General features: G+C 35.4%; 1 protein-coding gene across 1 annotated transcript; it reads left to right on the top strand.

Moving 5' to 3' along the window:
* Nucleotides 1-5,733: 5,733 nt before the first annotated feature.
* On the top strand, nucleotides 5,734-12,866 carry LOC145772707 (cytochrome P450 2J3-like). Its single transcript, XM_082584580.1, has 3 exons — nucleotides 5,734-6,569; nucleotides 10,484-10,806; nucleotides 11,216-12,866. Exons 1-3 carry the CDS (start codon nucleotides 5,765-5,767, stop codon nucleotides 11,621-11,623), a joined length of 1,536 nt encoding a protein of 511 aa, XP_082440706.1. The 5' UTR covers nucleotides 5,734-5,764; the 3' UTR covers nucleotides 11,624-12,866.
* The last annotated feature ends 382 nt before the right edge of the window (nucleotides 12,867-13,248 follow it).

The raw sequence follows: 13,248 nt of genomic DNA, 5'->3' as shown, positions 1-13,248 counted from the left end.
GGCTACCACCTCAGTGGCCAAGTGGTTTTGTCTTCGGCTCTGGTGCTGGTAGATCTGCGGTCGATTCCAGGTCGGGTCAAACCGAAGACTTTAAAAACGGTAGGCTTACTGATTGATTTCTTTCTTGCATAAGTTCCATAAGTTACACAAGTTCCCATACCGACAGGGAGACGACAACGAGACGACCATACGGTCTACTAGTCAATTGCCACCCTACGGAAATGACAATTTTGCCATAATGAGCTTACAAAAGAAAAAATAAATAAAACGTTAAAACGTTTCCACGCTTCAACAAACGCACCAAAAAAAGCGTATTTAAGATAACGTAGAGTAGACCTAAACACAAATGACAAGTTGGTTTCCATAACATATCACTTACGATACACTGTAGCTTTGTAAAATTAACGTTTTGATCTCTTTTTGAAACAATAAAATGATAAGTTTTTTTAGCCTACTTGGAACCTCTGACCAGACCATTGGTCCCAATACCTGCATGGACTTTTTACCAAGTTCTGTGTTTGATACAAGTTAGAACAACTAGTTAGAATAAGTTAGAACAGTTAGAATAAGTAGGGTAATAATGTAATGACATGGTGAACCTCATAATAAAATTAAAAATTAGCACTGTCGCTAAAAGACCTTAGCTGTTGTAAAGCGACAATAAATAAAACTCATCATCATCGTTATGTTCCTTCCTCGTATTGAGGGTTGGATACAAGTTCGTACGGTAGGGGAAAACCTCCTACAGTGCCCAGGTTCCTACAGTGCCCATATTAAAATTTTACCCACAATGCATCATCAATTGCGCGCCCGAATTCATTTTGAGATGTCCACGTGCCCAATGATTTCTCGCATGTAACGTGAAGATGCAACGTGAAGTACTTGGCAAGTGAGAACAAAAATCATTTTTTTAGGAAAATAGAAACTTTTTTTGGAAGAAAGGAAAGTGTGCATGTGACTTCATTGCTCAAGTTACAGTATTGTCAGTTACACTGTGGATAGTTAGTTAATGTAGGCAAGCTTTGATACGGCTTACTGCGTGTAATAATGTAGTTTATAAATATTGCAGCACATTTTGTCTAAAATGGCGACGGCCCCAACAGTGCCCATCAGTGACAGAGCCTACAGTGCCCAGGGGTGGGCACTGTTGGATCTATATATTTTTTATTGATAATGAGCAACAATCTTCAGATAGGTTTACTTTTATTGGTTTTGTCCAGACAATAAGTTAATAATCTTCTATACCATATTTTCAAAATGTCCAGCAGCCTACAAAGAAGCTTGTTAGACATCCAGAAAATGTCATGAAGAAAGCATGCATGGAGGTGATTGTAAAAGGAAGATCAAAACAATTTGTATCTGAGGAGTGCGGCATTTCTCGAAGAACAATTCGGCGTTATTTAGCTAAGTGTAAACGAGATCTAGAGAATATTACCATGAATAATTTCAATCAAAGCTACTCCGTAAACAGAATTTTCAATGACCAAGAAGAACAGAAACTTTGTGACTATCTAATAGAGTTTGCAAAGCACCATTTTAGTTTTTCAATAAGAACGTTAGAAAATTGGCATACGAACTTGCTACGTATACAAATATGACAAAAAAATACCGGAAGCGTGGAAGGCAAATACCATGGCTGGAAAAACATGGTTAGAAAGTTTTTTTATTTCTTCATCTGCTTCTTTTGTTGTTGATTAGTGTTGTTCATGTTATGTTATATGGCTTGAATTCAACATTTTTTTGTGGTGATTGCTGCAGCCAGAATATTACAACACAAGATAAGTAGCATATGACCTTTTAAGCAGTATAATAATGTGATGCTTTGTAAAGTGGGCACTGTAGGTACTCCCCATGGGCATTGTATGGGACCAATACCCTACAGTGCCCACTTTTGAAAGCAAGTTTTTAAAGGGCTATCGAACAAAAATTAGTAATCCCAGAACTTAGACAAATAGGCCAAGAAATGGAGAAAACCTCAAACTATAGAATAAAAATCAAAATTTCAATGTTTCTCTGCAACTTTCTTCAAAATTTATGAAAATGTAAAAAAACTGGGCACTGTAGGAGGTTCTCCCCTACTGCATTTTCATAACTTTTTTAATTAAACTTAATAAAACTTAAACATCATTATTAAGCAAAATTTATTTCTGCAGTTTATGAAGATGCACAGTTTTTTGCATATTGTATTTGAAGACAATTTTATGAATTTTGAAAAATTGCTTTGACTCTTGAAAAGATTCTTTTAATTGTTTTTGAAACTATAATACTTTGCATTTTTTTAAATGGAAATTTGGCAGCTCTGACTAAAGGTCAACAAATCAACAATGCTGGTGCCCGGTATTCAGACATTCACAACAAACCAACAATGCAAGACAGAGGCTTCAAGAAAAATGTGTAAGTTTTGTTAAAACTTGAACAGATTGAAACAAATTTTCTGTTAACCCTTTGCTTTTCAACGTTTTTTTGGAAGTTAACTGCTCAAGGGGGGGCCGTTTTTGGATCAAATTCAATCAGCTGTTACGAGTTATCCGCTGATGCTATTTCAACAGAAGTTGCACTGGTGTGAAAGCAAATCACTTGTCTATAAGTTTGAAAACTCATTATTTTAAAATTTTATATGTTAAACTTGATATTTCAATTTTTGCAAAGGTACCCAAAAACGACAATTTTGATTTAACTTGCCGCCTTTAATTAACCGTGCTAATCCGATTTCATGCAAACTTCTAAATAACAAAGAGCTCGATCGAACGCACGAAGTGTGTGTGCGGTGTGCCGAATCATTGCATTGATTTGAATTTACGACTTGCGAGCAAATCTTGTTGTAAGCTACTTACTGATTCTAAAATAGTTACAATCAGAGTAATATTGTTACACGAATTTGAAAAAAACAAAATTGCGTTTGTTGTCTTACATTTTTATCCTAAACTAATGCATTCCGAAACTCATGGCTAGCTTCTAGTTTTATGGAACCAAATTTCTCATAAGTAACACCTTAGCCTGCTTGAATAGCTCTTTACATCTTCGTTTGTGTATTTTAGGTCTACAATTGAGTTTGTAGTATGAATATTTTTAGTAGAGAGAAGACAATTGAACAAGTTGTTGAAATAATCTGAAATTTCTAAATTCAAATTAGGTGCTTTTGAAATTGTGGATTTGTGTCAAGTCGCATCACAAATATCATGCAGGCCACATCATAAGTCATTTCGCTTACGGGTGTTTATAAACATGACTCATAAATTACATCCACAAAAAATACAGCATTTACATCAACAAAGCTAAGTTCGAAGCTCACTTTTTATTGAAGATTGTGTCAATCAATTTGAAAATACATTTTTAGTCAGCCAGCGTCGAAATAATGCAACAGCGAATTGAGGAACATGCGTAAACAAAGGAAATGTGAAATAACCCACAGTCAGCAAATCTACATAAATTTAACGTTTACAAATGTTGAATCAATGTAAAAGGACTGGATTGCTGACTGGGTCCTTATTGTTTGAAGCACTAAAAATACGCGTAAAAGGGACAACGTCAGCAAGGCAGTGATTATGTTTCTGGCCAAAAAAAAATAACGTTTGACTTCAAAGATAAAAATGATTATAACGAAGCTTCAAAGTTTGTCGTAAAACATTTTACTGAGATACAATAAACATAATCATTTTGTGCCAGATTGTGAGAAGACTTCCTAGATTCTTTCCAACCATTTGCATGATTGCAAATTATTTTCTATAACTTTACACTGCTAAACAATGGCTTCTTTGTTGAAACAACGTGGCTACAATTCTATAAAAAATTCTTAGGCCTACTACATTGAAGTAATGAAATTTTTTTTGTGATTTTGCTGATGACGTTTTACCATATCCGAGAAGTAAAAAATAATAATGATGAATTATTTTACAAAACCGTGGTTTGCAAGTGCTTCACAAAAAATTGTTGGGGGAAAATTTACTATTAGACGTAAAACGTTTGTAAAAGAAAATTGTCGGTTTACGTATTTATGATGTTTATTGCGCTGTTATCGAATTATAAACTGCCTGTAGGCTATTGTCTACCTTTGTGGTTGCCGGCCAGCTTAGAGCAGCATGCAAACTAAGCGTTTATGGTATTTGCATCGTGTTATGATTCTCGAAAATTTCCCACAAGGTCTTTATTTTTATCGTGATATTTTGTGCCTCTTCTGTCCTAAACTTGAAGTTATTGTGCAGCACTATCCACATCGGTTTTTAGACTCAGTCTTCATTGAAAATCTTTTGTGTGGTGCATCATTTCAAGTAGTGTCTTTCCCTAAACTGTTACACAAATCGCCCAGAACCAGGTTGATTATTATGTATCTTACAGCAGTTGAGAGCCCGTTATTGTATGTGTGGAATTATTACTGTAGATGTCTGACTAAATTCATGCCAAAGTCGAGCAAATTCTGCTTTCGGGATCCTTGCCGTTATTTACTGTATTTTTTGTTGATAAGTTTAGGCAGCATTTTTCCAAGATAAATGAAGACATCGGTATTGTTCGTCACTTAGATTTACTTTTCTCAGCATTATTTATTCATTCTTTGATCCACTAGTTTGTCCCACTTTTGGTATAATCGGATCGTTTATAAATGGCGGGTCTTCACAATAGCCGGCCTCTTATACATTGGCGCAACGTATTCAGATGTTGAATCAATGATGAAGAAAGCTGATTTGTTGTTTGTCTTATGTGACGCCTAAATTTATGCCTCGTCTACAGTACAAAATATTTTGTAATGTACATTGTACATTTTGTTTGTAGGCCTACATTACAAAATATTTTGTAATGTAGATGAGGCATTATCATCTTTATTTTGCGCTCTTTGGAACAAAACACAGTGCACTGTGAAACAAAAAATACAGGACATAACAACAAGTAGGCGACATAAAGCAGTGAAGGGACGCCATCGAGTTAGCTGCTACGTGTAAATGGAGCCTATCTCATAATTTTGAGTGTATCTCACAATTACTGTTTGCAAAAACGCTATTTCTCCGGCTTCTCCCAAAAGCATTTGCAGTGATACATTTCCACAATTGCAAGTTTTGTCAATGAGAGCATTTCCATAGAACGTTTATTTCGAAACCAGGTTTTCGTGTCTTTATCCAAGAGAAGGTTTCTTATTGTAACGTTTTTTATTCGTCAATGAATATTATCTGCTTGAAACAACTGTTTTGAATAGTTTGTGGCCTCCATAGCCTACTATTTTGATCGTGGATTGCTATTCTTCTTTGTAGAGCTGATAACGCAAAAAAGCTTGCTATTATTGTTTCTAATTAACAGCTTTGTGATCACTGGCTTTTCTTTGTAGCATAAGAAATAACGCGCTTTGTATTATTGAGGTCAAACTAAACAAAAGAAAGCAAGAGGATGCTTCTCTCTGCTCGCGCATATCGATGCACGAAGCAATTATGAGCTTATGGCTTGTCATCGCAATGTAATCCATTTCACGCTTTGCTGGAAGTTAGCTAGAAATAGCAAAAATTCACCAAAATCTTGAATTTACAAGAAAACTACACAACTTTTAGCATCAAATTTAATATCATCAGATCCGCCTGGCAATTTTAGGAAAAGTCAAGAAAAACCAAGTGCATGGCGTTACTGTGCTTCAAATAATTAAAGGAAATATGAGGGGGGGGCCAAATCTGGCCTCCCTTTGAGGAGCAAAGTGTTAAGTAAAGAGTGTGAGCAATTGAGCATGGCTATTGAGCTTGAAGAAATTTGGTTAAATCCATTTGTTGGATCAGTTGTTTTGGCTGTTATGACTTGTTTCATTGCTTGGAAGTATTGGAACAAAAGATTACTAAATAGCCCTCCTGGTAGCAATGGAATTCCACTACTTGGGGTTGTGTTATCACTTCGTGCATACCCAGAAAGAGTAATGCATAAATGGTCGCAAATATATGGTCCTTTATATATGGTTAAATTTGGAAGTACAGACGTTGTTGTGCTAAATAGTGCTGAAATTGCTTATGAAGCATTTTCTAAATATGATTGTTTTATTGACCGTCCTCTTACTATGCCAATGTTTGATGGAAATGGAATACTTTTTATGAAATATTCTGATTTCTTCAAAGAACAGCGTCGTTTTGGGTTGCATACACTTCGAGAGTTTGGAATGGGAAAGAGAAGTCTGGAGCCCCAAATCCTTGATGTCATGCAGCAAATGTGTGACTCAGTTAATGACATTTGTAGAACAAATGAGTCATCGCCACCGTTTGACATCATTCCTTTGCTGTACAAAGCCTCATCAAGCATGATATGCCACATTGTATTTGGTCATAATCTTGCTGCTGAAAACAAAAATCTTCAATATCTTATAGATGATCTTCATGACCACAAAAAAACAAATGTACTCTTTGGTATTTTGATGTTTGCACCTAGTTTTCGATACCTTCCTATTTTCTCAATGGTGTGGAAAAATGGTATCATTTATCGTGATAAGTTTGCTCTGGAAATGAAGAAAGAAATAAAACGTCATCAGCTAACACATGATCCCAACCACCCACGTGATTATATTGATAGCTTTATTACTCAAATGAAAAAATACAAAAGACGATCAGTTGGTGAGTAGAAAAGAAGCCGCGTCTAGGTTGTAATATAACAACAGTTTTCTTTTAGCCTATAAAGTTACATTAATTGTCATTAAGGTATAACTAATTTTTTAAGTTAATAATTTTAGGCAGTGGTTATTTGACCCGCTCCGGACTTTTATTCTGAAACACTATTTGACCGGTCGTGACGTCACTATATAGACACTTTTTTCTTTTTCTCTTTCAAAGCAAAGACAAGAAGAGAAGAAAAAATTGCGTATATAACTTCTGCCATGAATCAAAAGGAATTCACATGCTCAATTTTTCTGGATTTAAGCAAAGCCTTTGATACTGTAGATCATAAAATCTTACTAAGCAAACTTTACAATTATGGCCTTCGAGGTAAAGTTCTGAGTCTTTTAAATTCCTACTTATCTAATAGACAACAATGTACTAAAATACTTGGAAATACATCTGACTTTGAACAGGTAAAATGTGGTGTCCCTCAAGGCTCTGTTTTAGGGCCATTACTCTTTCTGTTATATGTGAATGACTTACCAAATGCAACAAATTTTAAAACAACATTATTTGCTGATGACACCAATTTACATATGACAGATAAAGACTTAACTTGCCTTCAAAAAAGAGTAAATAAAGAAATGAAATTTGTCGATATTTGGATGAGACAAAATAAGCTGTCAATTAACTATTCAAAAACTGCATACATGATAATATGTAAAAATCCTTTCAAAGCCAAATCCTTTCAATTAAGTATTAATGGAAATCCTATTCAACAAGTAGATTCAATTAAATATCTTGGTGTTACCCTTGACAACAAGCTATCATGGAAATCACATTTAACTTGTCTTCGCACAAAGCTAAATAAAACTTGTGGAATTTTATATAAGCTCAGACATTTTGTACCACTTAGTACATTGCGTGTTGTTTATTTTGCTCTTTTTCAATCTCATTTACAATATTCATTAATAAATTGGGGTAGGGCTGATAAATCTATTTTACATCCCATAGAAGTTATTCAAAATAAAGCTCTTAGAGCATGTTTATTTTACCCTAGACATGCCTCTGTAAATTTATTATATGTTAAATTTGATGTTCCCAAGCTTAATGACTTAATTGAAATTGAGTATGCCAATTTCATGCACAAATATAAAAATGGACTTCTACCTGATTGTTTTAGTGCTTATTTTAATGATTTAAATAATATCCATCAACATAATACTCGCCACAAGATAAAATCCCAATATTTCTTACCCAGAACTAATAATAACTCCGGGCAAAAAATGCTACAGTACTTGGGACCCCAAGCATGGGGTAAGGTTCCTTCAGAAATTAAATGTTTGTCTCCCTTTTCATTCAAAAAGCAATATCAAACGCACTTGGTCGGTTGTTACTCTTGCTAAATGCAACTCTGTTGTGTATTTTTCAGTGAAATTGATCTGACATGTCTGACAACTTTTGGGATCTAATTTGTGTTTTGTTTGATTTCTCTGTTTTTGTTTTGTTTTTTTATGTTATGTTCATATACAATCTTCTCATGTTTTGGCTTGCATTTACTAACCCCCACATTGCGATTGTAACCTTATTCAACGTTTCATTATTTTCTCTAAGTGTTTTCAGTATAATTTTCATTGGTAGTATCTTTTTGTAAAATACGGTACTGCCGCCGGGGTGGAAGCTGACTTGGTGACCTCATAAGGTCTTTCGCTTCCTGCCTCTCTCACTTCTATGTAATGTACCAATGTATTTGTCGTGATAATTTGAGAAAAAAATAAACCAGTGATTGATTGATTCTAAATTCGACAATTTTATTCCACTCGATCTGTGGTGCGTGCGATGTTTGTCTGGCTGCTATTCCAGAAGGAATGAGTTCGATACTACCCGGAAGCGTTCTTTTTCTTTTAACTAAATTTTGACCCATGTGCATTTTTGTGGTCAATTTTTAATTCCCAATTTTTTATGTCTTTTCAAATGTGAGTAATAAAGTTAGAGTTTTTTTAATTTGCTGAAATTTGAGAATTTCTCTGGGTAATTTTCCGTTCGTCATCAGAGGATGTGACCGTGTTTGCCGAACGACGCATTACATTTTTGTTCTCAATTCAAGTTACTGTAGCTACATACAATACTTCTTTAAAAAAAATGGTTTTACCATTACCATTTTTTTTTGAAGAAGTATAGTTATATACAATACTTCTTCAAAAAAAATGATAGGCTAATGGTAAAACCATTTTTTTTAAAGAAGTATTGTATATAACTAACTTGTTGGGAGCAAAATGTAATGCATTGTTCGGCAAACACGGTCACATCCTCTTATGACAAACAGAAAATTACCCAGAGAAATTCCCAAATTTCAGCAAATTATAAAAAATTGGGCTGTTGGCTACTCAAATTAAAAATTGACCACAAAAATGCACTTCGGGTCAAAATTTAGTTAAAAAAAAGAGCGCTTCCGGATAGTATCGAACTCATTCCCTCTGGAGTAGCAGCCGGTCAAATATCGTACGCGCCACGAATCAAGTTGAACAAAATTGTCGAATTTAGAACTTATATGTATGTATATACTTTTTTCTTCTTTTCTCGTCTTTTGCTTTGAAAGAGAAAAAGAAAAAAGTGCCTGTGATGTCATGACCGGTCAAATAGTGTTTCAGATTAAAAGACCATGCCGGTCAAATAGCCACTGCCTAATTGTTATTAACCTCCACACAAATTTATAAATTTTGGGTAAAGGTTAGCTGTGTGTTTTTGACCACTAGATGCCAAACTAGGATCACATTACCTGATGCACCATACCATCCCAATAGCTCAGTCCACCTCGATTGCTCAGCTGGTTAGCGCGTGACTTCTGGAATGAAGAAACTTTAAGCTCAAGTGGTGCTGGTTCAACTCTCAGGGTGTGCGCTTGAACAACGCATATTAAGGACTGCTCTCCATTCAGCGGCATCTAATGGATGGAATAGTTCCCTGGCAACAAGACTTTAACCTACTTTAAAGAAATGAATTGGTACCTGTTTTAATCAGGGTTGTCGGTATTTTACCCGACCCAAAAAAACCCGGGTGGTTTTTTTTAAAAAACTCACTTAAAAAAACCAAAAAAAAAACATAAAAAAACCCAGAGCATCATATTTGTCCAGTTTTTATTAGAAAATTAAAAAAATGAACAAAAACACTACAAGGCACTTAAAACAAACTTTAAATTGGGACTTAAGGATGTGATTGTAAAGTAAATTTCCAAGAATAAACTGAAAACGCAGTGGATATTGTACAGTACACAAAAATCAAGTAATGCCACTTTGTGTATATACTACACTAAAACTCATTTATGCAAGAAGGCCTTATAGTTAAACTGGTGAAAGTACTACTCTACTGTAGTCTATATATATATATGATGTGAAATGCAATTTAGGAGGCTATTTACCAATTACAGATTCTGGATTCTAACGCATGGCTGTTTCAGAGCATTTGCCTAATTGGCCACGCAATCGCTCAATTGCTCATCCATTACTATATATAATATATATATATATAAATGATAAAAAATATTTAAACATGATGGCATAAATGCTCCTTGCCTTCAAATCTAAAGCAAATGATGCAAATGTGATTTCTACCACGGTAGCATCAACTTGGTATAGAAATCAGTGGATGGATGCAACATCCAACTTGATCTTGAAATTAATGGATGATGCAACATTCAAGCAACAACAGCCCTAGTGCATTATTTTATTGAGTTATGGCAAGCATGTACTGTGAGTGAAAGGCACTTCATTCGTAAAAAGTAGTTTGAGGTGAAATAAGCATGAATCTACCTTTTTTTGCATCTTTTTCAAAAAAAACCAAAAAAACCCGGGTTTTTTTAAAAAAACCCGGGCGGGTTAGGCTTTTTTAAAAAAACCCGGGTTTTTCTCAACCCTGGTTTTAATTGTTTTTAGATAATAAAAGTGGTGAAGAAAAACCTACACAAGAAAAAGATTTCGTTTCTTCCAGCTTTGATGACGAAGATACTGATTTTTCTACTACTTATGAACCTCTGTCCTCTTTCACGTTGGATCAAATTGTTGGAACATTGCGAGATCTTTTTTTAGCTGGCACTGAAACATCTTCTACTTCTCTTACCTGGATCATTTATTATTTATGTAAATATCCTAAGTTACAACATAAAATGCAGCAAGAAATTGACTATGTTCTGGGTGAAAACGGAATTCCCTCGACATCAATAATGGACAAACTACCTTACGTGAGATCTGTGATTCAGGTAATATATATTTTTTAGGGCAATTTAATCAGAATTTCAGCAAGTACAAATTGAAGCTTGAAGTAATATACTTTTAATTTAATTTAGCTTTTGTTGACTCGCTTGATCATGTTGTCATCGCATGTCAATCCTTGGACATCTTGTTGACAGCAATTATATGCTTTGTTTTTTGATAAAAGCCTAGTATTTTTATGTAAATCACTTTTTTTTCTTCAACCTACATTTCAAAGTCTTACTTGCAGAAAGTTCTGCTGCATACAACGTTGCGCAGTTCATTGATTCATTTATGAAGTTAGATATCTTTGCTTTGGTTTAGGTAAAATGTGTGTTCCTAGCATAAAGAACATTTGTTATGAAATCATTTACACGATTAAATTGATTTGTAACTATAGCGACGTTTTTTATTAAGGAAGCTTTGCGGATTCGTCCACCAGTGCCGTTATCGGTTCCACAGCTAGCAGCTAGAAATGGTGTGCTTCGTGGTTATCAGATTCCTAAAGGGGCCATCATTCTCACCAACATATGGGGCATTCATCATGATGAAAGTGTGTGGTCGGATCCAGAAGAATTTTCACCCGAACGTCATTTAAATGACGAGGGAAAATTCGTCAAGTCGCCCTATTGGATGCCTTTTGGTGTCGGTGCAAGGAGTTGCCTTGGAATGCAATTGGCAAACATGGAAATTTATCTCGCCACAGTGACTTTATTTCGTCGATTTAATTTCTCGTTTGCACCTGGACAAAAGATTGATTTAAACGGTGAAAGCATGGTGACCCTGCGACCGCTTATACATTCATTAATTGCCAGTAGACGGTGACTTGTCCACAAGATTTACCAAAAGGAATATACCTTGATGCTATACAATGTTTCCCACGTGTGTGGATTGCGCCATTCAATAGCATTCAATTTATTGCAATCTTTGCTTCCAAATTGCTATCGCATTTTTTTGTTCTAGTTGTTTATTTTGTTTTATGTGCTACGGGCCCTGTTTATCAAATAAATCTCCAGCTCTGCCTAGGGGCCTCTTACCTGTTAAACATATTCAATTATCATATTTTTATCCATTTTGAGCAAGTAATTTATTTAGATTTTTTATTGCAGTAATAAATAGTGTAGGCCTATATTATAAACGTTCACATTTTTGATTGACATCTTGGTAGCCTACACGGGGCCGGGGGTCAGGGAATACGGTATCGCTTGGCTTCGTGTTCTTTCAGAGATTTGTACTAATTCACAATCAGCATCTACCACTGCATTAGTTTACAAAGTGGCCCAAGTTTGGGTTTTGAGAAGTTAAACTTGGGCGGCAAAAGCTTGATTGTGCTACAATTGCAGAGCTTGAAAACGGCTTGAGTTTGAGAAGCGCTTTATTACTGGATAAAACAAATAGCTACTTAATAATGTAATAAATCTACTACCTAATAAATCTTTAAAACAAGCTGTGGGGAAAAAAGTCGCAACTTGTGCACTAAAACCACTAAATTATTTTTCTTGTAAATTTATAGCGCACTGTCCATACGAATGGTCATTTACTCCAGTTGAATTGCTGAAAATCATTCTGTTTTTGCAAAACAAAACTTGCCTTACAGCCCTGTTGAGCTATGGTTTATGCGTACCTACCACGAATGTCTAGCATTTTGCCTTTGTCTACATTTGGTCACGAAATGTCCCCATTGTTGTCGTAATTGCGATAATACGTTGAAAGCATTATTGGTTGCATTCAGCGTAAAAAATACTTGATTCTGTCCGAAACTACATTATTGAGCTGACGCAGGTGCAGATCCAGCAAGTAGGCTTGGAGGGGAGGAGGATCAATTTCAACAAAACACAGTGTATATCTACATTAATCCGACCTCGACAATACACCATGCATAAAGTTTCTTTTCTGTGTTTTAGGAGTATATTCGCTCCCCCCCCCCCCCGGATTGTCACTGCGCTGACTGCGACATATAAATTGTTTAGTTAAGTCTCAGTTGAATTAATTCGACATTCGCCCCTGTAGAATAAGCATCCTTTGATTTTTCGTTTTTTTTATTTACAAGTAAAGAATGAAACACTCACATGTGGTGTTAGTCTTTGGAGTGGCTGGGTGGTCTTCCCAGCGCGAGAACGAGTTGAAAACAGCTGACGTGTTTTCATGTATCTAGCTGTTCCGCAGGGTCATTTACTTTACGCGCTGAGTCAGAACTGCTTGTCGGCTCTAGGCATAACTTATTGTTTGTGTTGACGCCCTGCTTAATTTTTGTTAATGTCTTCACCTGTTGGAAAGGCGGCTTCTCAAAGAAAAGGCAACACTTATTTGTTGTCATTTCATTGCAATGTTAGATGCCATCCGGATGGCTGTGGCTTACTTATATTCAAAAATTTGGTCTTCTGTGTCAAATTCATTTTTAATTTTACTTTGACTTATTGGACAAGCTCTCTGAACGTAGCAAGTGTTCT

Source organism: Aplidium turbinatum, chromosome 6 (assembly GCF_918807975.1).
Source record: "Aplidium turbinatum chromosome 6, kaAplTurb1.1, whole genome shotgun sequence".
Taxonomy (NCBI): Eukaryota; Metazoa; Chordata; class Ascidiacea; order Aplousobranchia; family Polyclinidae; genus Aplidium; species Aplidium turbinatum.
Note: the sequence above shows the minus strand (reverse complement) of the source record. Positions and strands in the feature narration are given on the sequence as shown.

Bases quoted from the DNA above. Each gene is read 5' to 3' on its own strand.
- LOC145772707 (XM_082584580.1), top strand. From the start codon at position 5,765: ATGACTTGTTTCATTGCTTGGAAGTATTGGAACAAAAGATTACTAAAT. The intron at 6,570-10,483 runs GTGAGTAGAAAA...AATTGTTTTTAG, and splicing joins ATACAAAAGACGATCAGTTG to ATAATAAAAGTGGTGAAGAA. The intron at 10,807-11,215 runs GTAATATATATT...TTTTTTATTAAG, and splicing joins ACGTGAGATCTGTGATTCAG to GAAGCTTTGCGGATTCGTCC.